The sequence below is a fragment of the Callorhinus ursinus genome, unplaced genomic scaffold (assembly GCF_003265705.2).
Source record: "Callorhinus ursinus isolate GAN/ISIS: 27379988/994484 unplaced genomic scaffold, GSC_fseal_2.0 scaffold12, whole genome shotgun sequence".
In the NCBI taxonomy this organism is placed as follows: domain Eukaryota; kingdom Metazoa; phylum Chordata; class Mammalia; order Carnivora; family Otariidae; genus Callorhinus; species Callorhinus ursinus.
This window is the reverse complement of record NW_027397074.1, coordinates 84,565,277-84,585,319: the sequence shown is the minus strand read 5'-3', so window position 1 is coordinate 84,585,319 and position 20,043 is coordinate 84,565,277. Positions and strand designations below refer to the sequence as shown.

The 20,043-nt window shown below is 40.1% G+C and overlaps 1 protein-coding gene across 4 annotated transcripts in view; it reads left to right on the top strand.

Annotated features, from left to right (window-relative positions):
- ZNF786 (zinc finger protein 786) overlaps nt 1-20,043 on the top strand; it is a 31,240-nt gene that overhangs the window by 5,276 nt on the left and 5,921 nt on the right. For 2 of the 4 annotated variants that reach the window (XM_073899360.1, XM_073899361.1), the window contains one exon: nt 16,891-17,017. In XM_073899360.1, coding sequence (XP_073755461.1) covers nt 16,891-17,017 — 127 coding nt within the window. Of the gene's footprint in view, nt 1-7,607; nt 7,725-16,886; nt 17,018-20,043 lie in introns of those variants that run through there. The other 2 variants (XM_025854925.2, XM_073899362.1) reach the window with 2 other exon arrangements.

Genomic DNA, 20,043 nt, shown 5'->3' with positions numbered 1-20,043 from the left:
CTCTTCACCAGTGTACCTGAGGACAACTCTGTGCCTGCTTGGGATACATGATGAAAATGCAGGCCCTGAGGACCCTCCCCAGATGTACTGAGTGATGGTCTTCTCAAGTGAACTTGTTTGAAAAGTTTCAGAACCTTTGATCTAGTGAGTGGAGAAACTGGAGGCAGGAAAGCTCTGTTTGAAAGCATTCTAGTCAGTCACCCTGTGCAGTTGAGGTTAGGCCTTTTCCTTTAAGCCTTTTCTCCCCTGCATTTTGTAATAAAGCTTCTTGTGAAAAAATTTCATATGTTATGGGTCTATTAGCTCAGGCTGCTATAACAAAATGCTACAGACTAGGGGGCTTAAACCACAGAAACTTATTTTCTTACAGTTCTGAAGGCTAAAAGTCCAAGATCAAGGTACCAGCAGGGTTGGTATCTGATGAGAACTGGCTTCCTAGTCCTCATAGGACTTTTTCTCTGGGTACAGGGTGGGGGTGGGGGATCTCTGGTGTTTCTTCCTCTTACTAGAAGGATACCAATCCTATTGGATTAGGGCCCCAACCCTATGACCTCATTTAGCCTTAACTAATTAACATTGGGAGAACCTGGTGATGTGCACTAGACCTGAGCAAAGCGAATGAGGAAGCATAGAGATTAGGAGTGCTGTGCTTTCCTAAATGGAAAAAAAATACCAAGAATGGGGAAGAAGCACCCCCCGCCCCCCAAAAACTAACAGCTAGCTGTATGTGTCTGCCCATCTCTCCCCTGAGCCACAGCTTGTGTGGTAATGTCATGTGTTATCTCTTAGGTGCTGATGACTTTCAGATCTACAAGTCCATATCCATAGTTGAGCTTCCTCCCGAGTATTTCTGACTTCCACAGTCATCTCAAACACAAAACGCCCAGAATAAGACTCCTCATCCATATCATCCCTCCCTCTGCACCTCTTCCTTACACTCTCTTGTATTCCCCCCTCTAAAGTTATACTAACTAACCTCCAAAGCTGTAAATCTGATAATGATCCTGGGTTTTCCTACACCCAACCTGTCTCCTAAATTCCTCCCAAATGCCCTTCTTTATCTCTACCGTCACCACTAACTTAAGCCAACTTTCAAAAAATTTCAGTGTTTTTTAAAATCTTTTTTTTTTTACAATTTTATTTATTTGAGAGAGAGAGAATGAGAATAGAGAGCACAAGAGGGAAGAGGGTCAGAGGGAGAAGCAGACTCCCCGCTGAGCAGGGAGCCCGATGCGGGACTCGATCCCGGGACTCCAGGATCATGACCTGAGCCGAAGGCAGTCGCCTAACCAACTGAGCCACCCAGGTGTCCAAAAAATTTTAGTGTTTTTATTAACAGTTTTTTCCTGTAGTGCATTCATCACCCTTGTAATAGATTGGTTTTCCTAAAACGCAACTCTGTTATTCTCAAAAAATATTTTTAGAAGTTTCTGATTTTATTATAAATGCAAACTCTAACATGACATTAGGAAAAAACCTCCGAGCTGACCCAGACCTGCCTTTTCAGCTTAAGCTTGTTACCTATTCACCATATGAACTTCACTCTTACCAAATGACTATCTTTCCCAGTGCATAATATTCTCATGACTGCTCCCTCATCTTCCTAACTCCTTGTTCCACCATTCAGTCTCAACACCGGGAACATTTGAGGTATGTGCACAATGTCAGCACATCCTCTAAATACCTTTCTCTAATAGCACTCTTTGCATTCAGCTGTAACCTGCCTACTTCCCTCATAGACTGAACCCCTGCCAGGGCAGGGATTTCATCTTGCTTTTGCATTTTCTCCATCCAGATCAAGCTGTTCAGATCAAGCTGTTCTGTGGCTTAATACTTGGATCGTGATATACCCACTAACACAGGGCGGGGTGGGGGTGAAGGAGCACTGGGACTTGATTATGGACTTGAGGGTTCTAGGGAATCAGGTAGACACAACTGCAAAACAGCTAGACAGGAATAGTTGGATGTGCACATGTTCTCACATATACACAGAAACTCTACCCACCCCCTTCTAAATGATCCTGTAGACTGTAATTCCAAAACCCATCAAGAGATCTAAGTTTAAGTGAGCCAACAAAACAAAATCAGAAGATGAATTCACTCCATGTAAATTTAAAATAATAGAGACATCTGGAAGATATCTTAAAATCAGTACATTTCATTCACCAAGATATAAATGAATTCTAACATTTAAAAATAGTAGGAAATAAAAAATGAAGTGATATACAAACAAGTGGATATGAAAAAGAGCCTTGGAAATGAGAAAATAAAGTTACTGACTGAACTAAGATCCTGAATAGAATAAGCTTTAGGAACCTACCCAGAATGAAGCAGAGAGATAAATAGGAAAAATAAAAGTACGAAAGCAGTGAGGATACATAGAGAATTGATTGAGAGCTTCCAATATATAACTAACAGTTCCAGAAGGAAAAAAAATAATAAAGGGAGTGTCTGAGTAGCGATACCTGAAAATGGCTGAGAGGCTTCCAAAGTTCTCAGTTGAAAAGTGCACTTCCATTACATAGGAGGATGGTAAAAATTAGTCCACACCTAGCAATGATGGTGAAACTAGCTTCAGGAATAAGGAGAAAAATCGGGGCATCTGGGTGGCTCAGTCAGTTAAGCATCTACCTTCGGCTTAAGTCATGATCTCAAGATCCTGGGATCGAGCCCCATGTCAGGCTCCCTGCTCATCGGGGAGTCTGCTCCTTCCCCCTGCTCATGCTCTCTCTCTCTCAAATAAATAAATCTTTTAAAAGAATAAGGAGAAAAACATGAAGGGCATGGAGAATCTGGGGGGATTATAGGTATGTTTATTATCTTGATTTTGAGGATGGTTTTGTGAACTATACATGTCAAAACTTAACAAATTATAAGTTTTAAATATATACAGTTTATGGTATGTCAATTGTACCTCAATGAAGCTGTTAAAATAAATCAAGATCAATTACTAATTCCTTAATATATAGTTTCTAAAACAGCTGAAGAAAAAAGGAATAAAGAAAAGTTCCACCTGAAGGCAGGAAAAGAAAATTTCCAGGGTGATTAAAATAACGAGTTAATTACACAGAAGACTGTCAGATATTTTAAAACTTCATACTTACTATATAAAGTTTACAGTAGAGATGACTACAAACAGTAAAGATTGAAAATAAAATGATGGAAAAAGATTTACTGAATGAAGTCTAGTGAAACTACATGAGAACGAGTTAGAATTCATGGCAAAGTCCATAAAAATCCACTAAGATTTAAGAATCATGAACTTGTTTAAAAAGAAAAGAAAAAAAAGAATCATGAACCTAATAATGTGGATTTGTAATATGAAAAGCAAAAGTTACGGGGCACCTGGGTGGCTTGGCGGTTAAGTGTCTGCCTTCGGCTCAGGTCATGATCCCAGAATCCTGGGATCAAGCCCCACCTCTGCTCAGAGGTGAATCTGCTTCTCCCTCTCCCTCTGTGAGCTCTTTCACTTTCGCTCACTCTCAAATAAATAAATAAAATATTTTTAAAAAAGCAAAAGTTAATAAAACAACCAAAATAAACATACCAGTTTTATTTGTTTGATAGCATACCTTTCATAAATGTGTGCATCAAGCAGACAGTAAACTTAATAAGCATTAATAATCTGATGTGAACAGCAAAAACTTTACTAGTTTTGCCCAGTAGAAAGCCTTGTATAGGAAATACATTGGTTTTAAACACATACAGAGGACTTACAAAAATTAACAATGTAATAGGTACAATGAAGTCTCAACATATTTTTAAAAGTCCATTTCATCGTGATCAAATTTCTCCTACCATGAACTGTTAACTTAGGAATAAGAAAGAAAACTTTAAACTAAAAACAAAATTTCCTAGGCTTAGAAACTTTAAAAATACACTCCTAAGGAACTCATAGGTTAAAGAGGATATCAGTGCAATTTTAGAATAAACATTAGAAGTATATATTACCGTATTTGTGAAGTTAGAATGACAAATAAACCGTGCGTGTGTGTGTGTGTGCATATACATATATATACATATTGTATTTTTTTAAGATTTATTTATTTGAGAGAGAGAATGAGATAGCATGAGAGGGGAGAGGGTCAGAGGGAGAAGCAGACTCCCTGCTGAGCAGGGAGCCCGATGTGGGACTCGATCCTGGGACTCCAGGATCATGACCTGAGCTGAAGGCAGTCGCTTAACCAACTGAGCCACCCAGGTGCCCATATTGTAAAATTTTGTGAAAACAGTTTCAAAGTCAAAACGCTAGGACAAAGGGAGTTTTCAGTGAACTCTTCCTCTGGAGATAGCTAGCTAATCCTTTCTCTGATGCTCCTGTAGCGCTTCATACTTTCCTCTGTTAATAGTAGTATTGAATATTGTTTTGACATCGTTTTTTTACAAGCCTGTGTCCCTCCCCATGAGATGGCAAAACTCGGTGATGACTTGATTAATTTATTTACATGTATCTTGCAATCAAAGATATTCAGAAGGTGTGGGGCACCTGGATGGCTCAGTTAGTTAAGTGTCTGCCTTCGGCTCAGGTCATGATCCCAGGATCCCGGGATCGAGCCCCACATCCGACTCCCTGCTCAGCGGGAAGCCTGCTTCTCCTTCTCCCACTCCCCCTGCTTGTGTTCCCTCTCTTGCTGTGTCTCTGTCAAATGAATAAATTAAAAAAAAGATTCAGAAGGTGTAAAGAATGTTCACCTGTGAGCCATTGGCTCAACTTGAGTAGCAGTACAGATCTGTGACTTACAATGGAGTTACGTCCCAGTAAACCCATCGTAAGTTGAAAATACCGTTTAAAAAACCTAAACCGGGGTGCCTGGGTGGCTCAATCGGTTAATTGTCTGCCTTTGGCTCAGGCCGTGGTCCCAGGATCCTGGGATCGAGCCCCTCATCGGGCTCCTTGCTTGAATGGAGAAGCAGGAGCCTGCTTCTCCCTCTCCTCCCTCTGCCCGCTGCTCGCCCTGCTTGTGCACACTCTCTCTCTGTCAAATAAATAAATAAAATCTTTTTGAAAAAAAGTAAAACACCTAAACCTACTGAGCATCATAGCTTAACCCAGCCTACCTTGAATGTGTTCAAAGCGCTTACATTAACCTACAGTTGGGCAAACACCGAACACAAAGTCTATTTTATAATAAAGTTGTTGACTATCTCATGTAATGTATTGAATATTGTACTGAAAGTGACAAATGATGGCTGTGTGGGTGCCGATGGTTGTAAGCGTATCGGGTTTTGCCCCTTGTGATCGCATGGCTGATTGGGAGCTGCAGCTGCCCAGCATCACAAGAGAGGATCCTTCAGCATTTACCAGCCCAGGAAAAGATCAAAATTCAAAATATAGTTTCTACCGAATGCACATTGCTTTCACACCATTGTAAAGTTGAGAAATCATAAGCGGTACCATCACAAATCGGGAACCATCTGTACTGATGGAGCACCTCTGTGACCTTGGTTTCAGTCCTCTCCTCACCACCTCTTCCCCATCCCACCTCCCAGAGATAACTACTATCCCACTGAGTATTCCTGTACATGTCTGTATGCTTTTCCTATATATGTAATATTCCTAAATATAGTGCTATTTTATACGTTCTAAAGTTTCTGTAGGAGGTACCATACTGTATGCAATCTGCAACATGCCTTTTCACTCAACATTGTGTTAATGCTATTCATGTGTGCTGTTTTTAGCTACAGTTCATTAGTTTTTGCTGCTAGTTTTCAATGTATGGGGAAAAAAACCCACAAGATACCCATCCTCTGGGTGATAGACATTTAAATTGCTTACCTGTTTTTGCTCTTAAAACAATGCTGTTATAGAGATTCTTAAATATGGCTCCCATGTAAATGTGCAGAACTAGCAGCAAGGTAAGACTTGCTGGGTGATAGGATATGCACATCTTCTTAAGCAGATACTGCATTTCCCTGACAAGATGCAACATTTTTGTGTGTTTATTGCCTATTCATTTTTTTCCTCTTTCTGTGAATTTACTGTTCATAATTTTGTACATTTTCCTCCTGGGTAGTCTTTTGATTTTTAGAAGTTATTTATATTCTCTAGATGCTTTTGCTTGTTGCAAATATCTTTTCCCAGTCTGAACTAATTTTGGCTATGCTATGGTGTTTTTTGATGTTAAAAAATGTTTTAAATCTTAATCTAATTTAAATGTGTTGGTCTATCCTTCGCACTTTGTACTTTCTATATTTTAAGACTATGTATATGAAAATATTCAAGCAGCATTATTTATGGCCACATTTTTTTAACTGCCCCTAAATATTTCATACTACCCTACCTTCTATGGGCTGAAATGTATTCTCCCAAAATTCATATGTTGAAGTTCTAACCCCCAGTACGTCAGAACAGAACTGTATTTGGACATAGGGCCTTTAAAGAGGCAATTAAGGTAAAATGAGGTCATTATGGGTGGGCCCTAGTCCAATGTGAAGAGATTAGGACACAGAACATCTGCCTGAGGAACAACCTTGGAGGCCACAGGAAGGAGGTGCCCATCTGCAAACCAAGGAGTGCTCAGAGGAAAGCAACAATGCTGACACCTTGATCTCAGACTTCTGGCCTCCAGAACTGTGAGAAAGTTCATTTCTTTAACCTACCCAGTCTTTACTTTGTTATGGCAACCCTAGCAGATTAATACATTGCCTTGAATTACATCCATTTACAAGTATAATTATAAAATTATGAGAAACATGGAAAACTTTGATGTGGTAAGTGAAACAAGAAAAAATGGTATGTGTCTCAGAACCATATAAAGAGTACATGTCTGAGGACAGAGACTGGAAATTTATATGAAGAAATAGAGCATTTACACGAGAGTACCAGAATTATAAACAACTTTTACTTTTTAAGTTTGCTTTTTTGTTAAATTTCATATTTTTTAATTTTTTTTTAAACCTTTAAGGTGGGTATAGCAATTACATATATCTCAGCACTTCAACCACCCTGGGTGATTAAGAGTGAAAGACGGGGTACATTTAAGGTCCATTTCATATTTAGGTTATAATACAATTTGATTTTTATAGACTGTAAGTCATGTTCCTAATATAAGTCCATGGGGTCAGCGATGCCGTGGGTCCGCCTGACTGCCCGAGAATGAATTGCCAGCCTCCTGGCCCCTGGCGGGAGGATTCTGAGCGGGTCTGCACACTCCCCGAGTGCCCGGCACCACAGACTCCCCATTGCCCACGGCGGGGACCTGCTCCTTGACCCCCTTGGCCGGCTCACCTCCCTCGCTCTGTTCCCGGATGGCCTCACAGATGATCCTACCCTCGCCTGGGGTCCGCTTCGGGGAGGAACCAGTCCCCGCACACCCTTTCCGTCCAGGGCCCAGTGAAGAGTGAGTCTCCTCCCTACTTGCAGCTCACTCTGCACGTCCACCTCTCCGTGTCCCTCGCTCCAGCGCCTTCCAGCGCGTCTGGGTCTCGCTCTTCCTCGTTTGGAGACTCCGGCAGAGCGAGACGAGACAACCCGCCACCGACCGCGCTGCGGTCCTGCAAAGGCGTCAGCCGCGGGCGGCGCCGGCTCCTCCCGGCCGCAGGGGGCGCTGTGGGGAGGGCCTGGGCTCGAGTCCCAGTGTGCACCGCGTGGGGGCTGGGCCGGCGGGGCTGGGCGGGGCGGGAGGCCGCGCGCCGAGGAGGTTCCGCGGGGCCGACCCGGCGCTCGGTGGGTCCCGGGCAGCGGCCGGACGGGAACGCGGAGGGCCATGGCCGAGCCGGCTCCGGTAAGAAAGGCTCCCCACGCGGACGCCCGGATTCCGGGCTCGGGGCGAGGCTCCGGCTTGGCGGGTACCCATCCGGGGTCCTCGGGGCGGCAGCAGAGGACGGGCGGAACGGAGCCTGGAGGTCGCGCGAGGCTCCGAGTGTACGGTCTGGACCCTGGACGGAGCCGGTGACCGCCACTTCTGGGGCTCGTTCGTGGCCGCCCTCGCGAACAAACCGAGCGTGGACCAGGCCTTCTCAGCAGCGGGCCCAGCCGGGGCGGGGGTGGGAGGCAAGGGAAAGGAGAGAAACGGGTCTGGTGCCGGCGGTGCGTGTTAGAGCTCAGCCAGTTTACATCACAGTTACTGAATTCAGAGCAACTGTTTTAAAAAAGACAAGATTTTGAGGGTTAAAGCGATTGTCTGGCAGCAGCTTGAACAAGATAATTCAGCCGCTAACGTGTTACAGTTTGTGTTGAGTGTAAGGAAGGAAGGGAGGTTGGAAGGAACAGAATAGGATATAAAACCCTAAACAGAGTACACGTTATTTGATTATTTAATATTTTGTTGTAATCGGGGTTTAGAGGGAATGGCCATTGTCTTTTTTATATCTTATAAACTTTGATTTTGACGGTTTTTCCTGATTACTAAACGAATTCATGAGGTTATTAATTTCCGAATAGCGTTAACAGTCTCCGCTAAGAAAATGTAGTTGCTAGGATTAAATATTCAAAAGATATGCAACACCTTTATGGGGAAATTATAAATAAATGGGAGATAACCAGGCCTATAGATGGAAAGACTAAATACAGTAAAAATGATACTTTTTTTTCCAACTTAACATATACATTTACTGGAGTTTTATTAAAATGGCAGTAAGATTTTTGTGAATTTAGACAAACAGATTCTAAATTTCATTTGGAAAAATAAAGGCCAGGGGCGCCTGGGTGGCTCAGTCCTTAAGCGTCTGCCTTCGGCTCCCGTCATGATCCCGGGGTCCTGGGATCTAACCCGTCATCGGGCTCCTGCTTGGCAGGAGGCCTGCTTCTCCCTCTCCCACTCCCCCTGCTTGTGCTCCCTCTGTCGCTGTGTCTCTCTCTGTCAAATAAACAAAATCTTTAAAAAAATAAAGGCCAAAAATATGATTCTGAAAAAAGAACAACGAAAAGGGAATTGCCCTAGCAGATAATAAAACTTAGAAGACCATAGAATTGCAACTGTGCTATTTTGTGCAGGGATAGACACACACAGCACACACACAGCAGTGAAAACGGAAAGAGAACCCAGATGCAGACTGTACTCTGTTGAATAGTGTCTCCCCAAAATTCATGCCCTTTCTGGAACTTCATATTGTGACCTTACATGAAATAAGGTTGTTGTAGATTTAATTGGTTAAGATGAGATTATAGCGGGGTAGGGTAGGTTCTTAATCCAATGTGACTGTTATCTTTATAAGAGGAAACACAGAGATCCAGACACACAGTTACTGTTACAGTGGAGACAGAGATTGGAGTTATGCAGCTTTAAGTCAAGAAATGCCCGGGATTGCCAGCCACTCCCAGAAGCTAAGGGAAAGGCATGGAATGGATTCTCCCCTGGAGGCTTCACAGATAGCATGATCTTGCTGACACCTGGTATCTGACTTCTAGCCACTAGAACTATAAGAGAATAAATTTTTATTGTTTTAAACCACCCAGTTGGGGTACTTTGTTACAGCATCTTTAGGAAAGTAATAGAGCTTCAAAAGCAGTATTGGGACAATTCCTTTTCCAGTTGGAAAATAACATTAAGGTAGATCACCACTGTATAACAAAAAAGTTACATTACGTTCCATATAAATTTAAAATCTAAACACGAAAAGTAAAACAAGCCTTTTGGAAAAAAATTTAGAATATCTTTGTAACCTAGATATAGAAAAAAATTTTAAAACACAGAAAGCAAAACGACCTAAGATTGATATGTTTGCATCGAAACTGAAAATTTATGTACAATATAAGTATAAATAAAATTAAAAGATAAGATGTACACAAGGAGAAAGTATTTGTAACCTAATATTCTCAACAATTACTACACAAATTACATAAAAAGGGCGCCTGGGTAGCTCAGTCATTAAGCGTCTGCGTTCCGCACAGGTCACGAGGGATTGAGCCCTGCATCGGGCTCCCTGCTCGGCGGGGAGCCTGCTTCTCCCTCTCCCACTCCCCCTGCCTGTGTTCCCTCTCTCGCTGTGACTCTCTCTGTCAAATAAATAAAATCTTAAAAAAAAAAAAAAACTTTCTCTCCCTCTCCTTCACCCCACCCTCAAATATATAAATAAAATTTTTTAGAAAAATTAAAGAAGTCCTAGAAATGAAATGATAGATGACCCAGTAAAAATATGGGCAAAGGATCTGAACAGGCAGTTCAGAGAACTGTAGACAAATGGTCAATGGATAAAAGAATGGATTAAAAATTATGACATTCAGACAGTGGAACATGACACAAAAGTAAATCAGTTCTGTATGTATCAATATGGACAGATGATGAATGAAAAATACAAGCTACAGGATAGTAAAGGGTTTGTGCATAAAAGACAAAGCAATATTTATAGTTACTTATGTCTATGTAAGAATTAAAAGCACAAACTGAAAAGTTACTACGTGCACCATAATGTTTGCTTCTTGGAAGAGAAAATAGGACTGAGTATAAGAAGCCTGGGTGGCTCAGTTGGTTAAGCGACTGCTTTGGGCTCAGGTCATGATCCTGGAGTTCCGGGATCAAGTCCCGCATCGGGCTCCCTGCTGAGCAGGGACTCTGCTTCTCCCTCTGACCCTCCCTCCTCTCATGTGCTCTCTCTCTCTCTCATTCTCTCTCTCAAATAAATAAATAAATAAAATCTTAAAAAAAAAAAAGAACAATATTAAAGAGGGACTAGAGGACTTGAGTTTCATTTGTCATATTCTATTTCATTAAAAGGAAATGTGAAGAAAGATGTTAAATTTGTTAAGTCAGTAGTAAATACTAGGATACTTGTTACAATGTTCTCTAATTCTCTGAATCTTAAACTTCTGAAAATTAAAGTAATAAGCAATGAAGGCTTTTTGAGCATTTCTTGAAAACATTTTAAAAGTAAGGAATTTAATCAGAAAAAGAGAACAAGTATATTTTAAGCAAAAACACGCATTCATTTCTGCTATAATACATCACATGCATTTCTAAAAATCACAGTGCAATGCAAAATCATGCAATAAAAACCACAGCTTATGGGAGAAAGGGTGTTAGCGCATAACACTCTAAAAGTTTGTCACTGACATGTTTTTGTTTTAATTCAATTTAGTTAACATATACTGTATTATTAGTTTCAGGAGTAGAATTTAGTGATTCATCACTGACATAACACCCAGTGCTCATTATTACATCAAGTGCCCTCCTTAATGCCCATCAGCCAGTTACCCCATCCCTCCACCCACTACCCCTCCAGCAACCCTCTGCTATAGTTAAGAGTCTCTTACAGTTTGCCTCCCTCTCTGTTTATCTTATTTTTTCTTCCTGTCAGTGACATGTTAAAAAGAAAAGAACCCAATAAAAACACAGTTTTATGCATGTTAAATTATGAAAAAATAAGCTATCTTAAAAACTACCTGAAACTGACTTAAGCAAGTGTGTGTAAGAAGGGGTAGTGCTTGTGAGTTATTGTGAAGTGAAATCAGTTGGAAAGTTGTAACAGGAGGTGTGGATAGGTAGGGCTCATAAAAAAGGTAATCTGAGGTAGCTGGTAGATTTTCGAAGGGGGGGTGTGTGTGTGTGTGTGTGTGTGTGTGTGTGTGTGTGTGTGTGTGTGTGTGGTATACTCCTACTTGGATCTCTTTGTTCACCTAGCGGTTTCTCACCCTTGCTGCTACTGACATTCTCTACTGGATAATACTGTGTTGTGAGGAGCTGTCTTGTGCATTGTAGGATGTTTATCAGCATCCTTGGCCTCGACCCACTAGATGCAAGTAGCAGTCCCCACCCAGTCATGACAAAAATGTCTCTAGACATTGCCAAATGTCCGGGGGGTGTGGGAGTGGTAAAATTGCCCCAAGGTAGAACTGACCTAGAGTTTCTCACAGACAAAATTGCCTATAAGCAAGTATAGAATTTTTTTTATTTTATTTATTTTTTTATTTATTTGACAGCGAGAGAGGGAACACAAGCAGGGGGAGTGGGAGAGGGAGAAGCAGGCTTCCCGCCGAGCAGGGAGCCCGATGCGGGGCTCGATCCCAGGATCCTGGGATCATGACCTGAGCCGAAGGCAGACGCATAACGACTGAGCCACCCAGGCACCCCAGCAAGTGTAGAATTTTGTGACAAATTATTCCCTACATTATCAATCATTTAGAACAAGTGTAGCAAAAACATAGAAACGACTATGTCATTAAAATAATTTCTGATTTAAATGTAAAGGAATTATTTAAAAACATAAGTCTAGGGGCGCTTGGGTGGCTCGGTTGGGCATCTGCCTTCAGCTCAGGTCATGATCTCAGGGTCCTGGGATCGAACCCCACATCTGGCTCCCTGCTCTTGGGGAGCTTGTTTCTCCCTCTCCTCCCTGCATGTGCTCTCTCTCGCTGTCTCTCAAATAACACCTTAAAATTAAAATAAAAACATAAATCTTAAGTTTCATAAAGATGAATAAAAATAAAAGTTGACAGGGTGCCTGGGTGGCTCGGTTGGGCGACTGCCTTCGGCTCAGGTCATGATTCCAGAGTTCCGGGATCGAGTCCCGCATCGGGCTCCCTGCTTAGCGGGGAGTCTGCTTCTCCCTCTGACCCTCCCCCTCTCATGCTCTCTATCTCTCTCTCAAATGAATAAATGGAATCTTTAAAAAAAAATAAAATAAGTTGACAGAAGCTGTACTTTAATACCCAGAGGAAATTAACACATAGCAAAACATTTGGAGTTAAAATTCATTTAAAGAAAACAATAGGGGTGCCTGACTGGCTTAGTAGTGCATGTATGTGACTCTTGATGTTAGGGTTGTGAGTTCAAGCCCTATACTGGGTGTAGAGATTATCTGAAAAGATAAAAGACTCTTTAAAAAGTGTATGTAATGGGATGCCTGGATGGCTCAGTTGGTTAAGTGTCTGCCTTCAGCTCAGGTCATGATCCCAGGGTCCTGGGATCAAGCCCTGCATCTGGCTCCTTGCTCAGTGGGAAGCCTGCTTCTCCCTCCACCTGCCACTCTCCCTGCTTGTGTGCTCTCTCTCACAAATAAATAAAATCTTTTAAAAAAATAAAGTATATTAAAAAAGACAATAAAAGAATGTATACATTATTTTATTTATTTGAGAGAGCGAGAGCAAGCATGAGTGGCAGGAGGGAGAGAGGGAGAGGGAGAAGCAGGCTCCCGGCTGAGCAGGGAGTCCCACACGGGACTATATCCTAGGACCTCGAGATCATGACCTGAGCTGAAGGCAGACGCTTAACTGACTGAGCCACCCAGGTGCCCCTAAAAGAATGTATACTTAATGAAATTAGAGTACTTTAACAAATATATAATTTACGTGCTTCTAGTTACACACCTTAGAAAGCGTACAATTTATCCAAGGCCATCACAATAAAGTTTTAAATATTTGCACGTGTTATTTTTTCTAATGCATTGTTTTAAAAAGCAGTGAAATTCAAAACCAAATCTTGATAAATTCTTAGTATTCTAGGAACAGAAGGCACCTTGGTTAGCAAGTTAAAGGAAACCAACAAATATTACTTGTAAACCATTAGAAACATTTCCTTTAAAGAATAAGACAGTTGCATGCTATCACTATTACTCAACATCATTTCAGCCAGTACAATAAGATAAAAATAAGAAATGATAGGCTTAGCCTCATATGCAGGAGATCTACAGATGTGTAATTTATAGAGTTCCGTGAAAACCTACTAGTTTAAAATAGTTTATCTTTTGCTTAAAAAAATGATAGGCTTAAATCATTAAAAGAGGGGCGCCTGGGTGGCTCAGTTGGTTGAGCAACTGCTTTCGGCTCAGGTCATGATCCTGGAGTCCTGGAATCGAGTCCCGCATCGGGCTCCCTGCTCAGCAGGGAGTCTGCTTCTCCCTCTGACCCTCTTCCCTCTCGTGCTCTCTATCTCTCATTCTCTCTCTCTCAAATAAATAAATAAAATCTTTAAAAAAAAAATTATAAAAAAAAATCATTAAAAGAAATGTTAATTTGCAGATCTCCTTCTCTATGTAGACACTCCAAGGCAGCCAACTGAAAGTGATAGCCAACAAGGGAATTCGTTTCCAAAATAAACAGAAAAATTAGCTTCCCAAGCTTTCATAATTAGAAAATTTAGTGGGACAAACCCCTCAAACATGGTAGCAACAAAAACTCTACAGTCTCTAGGAATGAATCTAGCAAGGATTATATAAGGTCTATATGAAGAAAGCTAAGTTTAGCTAAAGCACATAAAAATGTCTAGATAGATGTTTTTGGATGGAAAGATCCTGGGTTTTAGAGATCCAGTTCTCTCAAAATTAATATGTTAAGCGCATTCCTATCAGAATCCCAATAGAATTTGTATAAATCTGACAAAGTATCTTTCCTATGTATGTAGAAAAGAAAACAGACAAGAAAAGTCAAGATAATTTCCTGTGGAAATTGATGGAGGTGGTGGTGGATGACCATGTCCTCTTAAATAGCAAAATATCTGATAAAACTGTAAGAATTAAGCAGTGTAGTATTGTAGCAAAAATAGACACGTTCACCAGTGGAACAAAAATATACCCAGGTATAAATGGAAACCTAGTTAATAAAAAACAATCCCAAATCAATGATAAAAGAATAGACTGTTTAATAAATTTTGTGACAAGGGAATATCCACTTACAAAAAGAACATATTCCTTCTTGATACGCAGAGATAAGTTCCAGATGAAAAAGGTCTAATTCTAATAAATGTTATGAAGAATTTAGGAGAATATTTTATAATCTTAGGAAGTCTTCCAAATCAAGATACTAAACCCTGAAGCCACAAAAGACGTTCTTCTGTAAAGTATAATAATATACGAAAAAAGCAGTGTGAGGGGCGCCTGGGTGGCTCAGTCGGTTAGGGGTCTGCCTCCCCTCATCCTGAGGTCATGGGATCCAGCAGGATCCTCTGTTTATCCCTCTCCCTCTGCCCCCCCAACTCAAGCTCTCTCTCTTTCTCTCAAATGAATAAATCTTAAAAAAAAAAAGTGTGGAAGATGGGGTAATTATCTTTATTTGAAAATTGTATCCCACCAAAACATAAGATTGATAAATATGGTACACTAATTGGACACAAAATAAGTTTACAAAACTCAGTGACTTTTTTTTAACTAGTAGTAATTTGAAATGGCAGGGGTGATCCCATTTACAGTTGTAAATACCAGAAACAAAGTTAATAAAAAAGATTCAGAACATTTAAGAAGAAAATAAGTTTGTTTAGGGTAGCAAGCAAGACCAAATGGAGTGATAAAACGTGTTCCTAAATGAGATCAAAATCTTTCCTAAATATGTGTATACGTTTAATCCAATTCAAACTGAATTCCAATGTGCTTTTTTTGTTGTTGGACAAAATATAAGGAAGAATAAATATCCAGGAATTCACAGGAGTAACTTGGAAAAGAATGGGAGGAGGGGGTAAGACTGGCCCTCGCAATATTGGAATATCGCGTAGGTATTGTAAAAAGATACATAGGGAAAGTATAACAGGAATTAACAGATACACATATTTATGAAAATCTAATACATGCAAAGGTTGGCATTTCAATCTAAGAAGAAAGAATGGTATATTTAATAGTGTGTGATTGGCTATCCATACGTATTTAATAGATGCCAATCTTATCTACAGAATTAAGTGCAAATCTAAATGCAAAAAAGAGTATTTGTACAACTTTTTGATGTCGGGACCACTTAGAAAGCTGGAAACAATGGAAAAGACTTACAGATTAAAACTAAATAAAAGGGTATTTGTCAGAAGATAAAGTCAAAATACAAATGACTGGGAGAAAAACGTTTGCTAGGGCTCCTGGGTGGCTCAGTCACTTAAGGGTCTGCCTTTGGCTCAGGTCATGATCCCAGGGTCCTGGGATCGAGCCCCACATCCCCACATCAGGTGCTCTGCTCAGCGGGAAGCCTGCTTCTCCCTCTGCCTCTCCCCCGCTCATGCTTGCGCTCATTCTCTCTCTCTGAAATAAAATCTTTTTAAAAAAGTGTTTGCTAGTCAATCAAAGGATTATTAACCCTAATATAAGGAAGTCCATTCAAATTATAGGAGCCCACTGGAATGTTCAGCAAAGGATGTGAACAGACCTGCTCAAAGATATGTGGAATGCCCCCCTTCCCAGAAAATGATGAAAAGGATGCTAAGCTTCACAAATTAATGCAAATTAAAACAATGAAATACAATTTTTTACCCATTACATTGGCAAAAGAAAAAAAAAAGATTTAAGAACAACCTGTGCTCGCAAAGTGTACAGAAATAAGTCTCATCTTACTAGCATAGGCAAAAATGCCGAATTCTTTTTGGAAGGCAATCTAATGGTATTTATTAAACTGAACATGTTTATACCTTCTGATTTAGTAGTTCTTTTTAGGCCTTTATCTTACAGAGGTAAAAGCACTAAATATATCAGGAAGCATATCAGAGCATTGTTTGTACTTTATAAAGGAAATGGAAACAATGTATGTCCTATCAGTGGGGTATATTTACCCGTGGCATGAAAGACACTGCAGTTTACAAAAACCTGGTTTTGCCTCTACATGTTGACCTGGAAAGATCTGTAATAGATTAAGTGAATGAAATTACCCAGTGATTTATTCCCACTATTGTTTTAAAAGAAAAAAAAAATTATTTACTATCCATATGCATGTATAGTTCAAACAAGCATAAAGAACCTTGGATGGTGTAGTGGGTAAGAGCAGAACCACAAGACTGGAGTGGGGGAAGGAGCAGTTCCTAAGGAGGAAGCTGCTGAATAGACAAAAACAATGTCCACTACAAAAATTTTTTTAATTGGTGACAAGGCGGGGCACCTGGCTGGCCCAGTGGGTAGAGCGAGTGACTCTGGATCTCAGGGTTGTGAGTTCGAGCTCCGCCTTGGGGATAGAGTTTACTTAAAAAACAAAACAAAAATAAATTGTTGAGAAGGAGCTGAAGTCCTTTTGAAGCACTAATGGCTGTGTATGTATTATGTCTGTAATTTCAGTTACCTCTGACTTTTGAGGATGTGGCCATTTATTTCTCTGAGCAAGAATGGCAGAATCTAGAGGCATGGCAGAAGGAGCTTTACAAGCATGTAATGAGAACCAATTACGAGATTCTTGTTTCTCTAGGTAAGAAGTGCTCAATTTTGTGGGTAAGTCATGGAACTGGGTCTGGAAGAAGGTCCCAGTCCCTTGATGCTCCTGTTTGTTAGGTCAGATTTCTCAGAAATTAACTCAGAATGGTATTTTTTGCCCCAGAGTCCTATTTGTTAATACTTCTGTAAGCCTTGCTAATCCTTACTCAGGGGTAGACATTGAGTAAAGAGAATATTTAAGACTTTGATGTGTGGTGGTCCGGGGTGACTAAATTCTCTTTTAGTCGCTACACACTCACAGATTGCCGTGATTTCCATATGGGAGCACTCCTAGCTCGTGTCCATAATGTACCTGTATTTCTTTACCCTAGGATGTCCCTACCTGTCAGTTTTTACCGTGGGGTCTGTATAACTCAGAAAAGCTAAAATATTTCCCTGCAGTGAGCTTTTGTAAGGCTGTACACTGAGATGGTTAACAGCAGCAGTCTCTTCATGGTTATGGTAATGGGTGTTCTTTTTAGTCTTTGTGCTTCCTTGGTCTTTATACATATATATTTTTTATTTATCAAATGAATGATAAAATTTCTGCTTCATTCTCACTCCTGCACTCAGATAATTCCCCAAGGCAACCACTGTTAACTTTTACTGTTTTAGTTCTTACTGTACTTTCCTCCAATCTAACTATCATGCTTCCATCTCTGTTACTTGATTTATCAAGTGTGGGCAGCATTAACTCATTACTATGAAAAATGAGACATTAACTCACTTAAACTATCTTTCTTCTATCTCCCTTTTTCCGTTTTCCCCAAATCTTGGGGTTTTTTTCATACCTCTATTGGCTACCTTTATAAATTAAATTTCTAGATCAAGGTCCGTCAGCTTTATATGTCTTGATTCCTTCAGTGTATGAAGATAAGGCAATTATTCTCCTGTAATTCCTGCCATCTCTCTGGCTAGCTCCTGACAGCCATACCACTTCCTTTATATTGCAAGGTTTCTAATGCTTTATATTCTATCCCATTACCATATATATGTTTTCCAGGCTTTATGTATACAATGTTGTTTCTAAAACACGTAATCCAAGACGTTACATATTTTTATTGTTACTGAAGGACCAATTAAAGTAATTGAATCTGTAGAGAAAGGAATATAATTGTATATCGTTAATCCTGTTCCACCCAAAAAGAATGTTCCAAACATCAGGATCAAATGGATGCGAAATGGTCTATCATTGTAGTTTTGATTTCCTTAACAGTAATCATGGTGAGCATCTTTTCCTTTGTATGTCTTCTTAGGAGAAATGTCTATTCAAATATTTTCCATTTTTAAATTGGTATATTTGTCTTTTTATTGTTGAGTTTTAAGCCTTCTCTGTTTGTTCTGGATACTGGACCCTTATCAGATACATGACTCACAGATATTCTCTCCCATTCTGTGGGTTGTTTATTCACTTCCTTGATGGCATCCTTGGGGGCACAAAAGTTCTTAATTTTTATGAAGTCCAATTTCTTTTTTCTTGTGTTGCTTGAGCTTTTGGTGTCATATTTAAGAAACCATTGCCTAATCCAAAGTCACAAAGATTCACTCCTATGTTTTCTTCTAAGAGGTTTATAGTTTTAATGCTTACATTTATTTTTTTATTTTTTTAAAGATTTTATTTATTTGTCAGAGAGAGAGGGGGGGGGAGTGTGTGAACACAACCAGGGGGAGTGGCAGGCAGAGGGAGAAATAGGCTCCCCACTGAGCAAGGAGCCAGATACGGGACTCAATCGCAGGACCCTGGGATCATGACCTGAGCTGAAGGCAGATGCTTAACCAACTGAGTGACCCAGGTGTCTCTCAGTGCTTACATTTAGGTCTTTGATCCATTTTGAGTTAAGTTTTTTATGTGGTGTGGGGTAGGGATCCAGCAGCTTCTTCTGCGTATGTATATCCAGTTGTCCCAACACCATTTGTTGAAAAGAGTATTCTTTCCCCCATTGAATTCTCTTGGCACCCTTTTGGAAAATCAATTGACCATAAAAGTAGAAGTTTATTTCTGGATTCTCAATTCTGTTTCATTGATCTATATGTTTATCTTCATGCCAATACCACGCTGTTTTGATTACCATTACTTTTAGGATCAGTTTGTCAATTTCTGCAAAAACAAACAAACAAAAAAACCAGTTTGGATTTGGGGACTATTGTCATCTTTTTTTTAATTTATTTTATTTTTATTTTTTACATTCACATTGTTTCATTATAACTATATAATATAGTCTTAAAATTTTTTTTTCAAATTATAGTTGGCACACTATATTACATTAGTTTCAGGTGTACAACATAGTGATTCAATAAGTCCACACTTTATGCTCTGCTCACCACAAGTGTAGCTACCATCTGTCACCATAGAACGCTATTACAGTATCATTGACTGTATTCCCTGTGCTGTGCCTTTCATTCCTGTGACTCATTCATGCCATAATTGAGGCCTGTATCTCCCACTCCCTGTCACTCATTTTGCCCATCTCCTTACCCCAACACTCTTGCAGCCATCAGTTTGTTCTTTCTATTTATACGTCTGATTTTGCTTTGTGTTTGTTTACTCATTTGTTTTGAAATGAGGTGATTCTAAATGAATTATAAACCAAAGAAGAAATCACAAGAGAAATTAGAAAATATTTAAAGTTGGATGAAATGAAAATATAAAGCAGCAAAATTTGTGAGATGCACCAAAGGAGCACTTAGAGGGAAATATATAGGTTTAAATGCTTATATCAGAAAAGCAGGCTTCGGCTCAGGTCATGGTCCCAGGGTCCTGGGAGGTCCTGGGATCGAGCCCCGCATTGGGCTCCCTGCTCTGTGGGAGGCCTGCTTCTCCCTCTCCCCCTGCCTGCCTCTCTACCTACTTGCTCTCTCTCTGTATCTCTCTGCCAAATAAATAAATAAAATCTTAAAAAAAAAAAAAAAGCAGCAAGGGTTTCTTTCTTTTTTTAATCTTTTTACTCATTTTTTAAAATTTAAAGTCAATTAATTAACATAATGTATTATTGGTTTCAGAGGTAGAGGTCAGTGATTCAT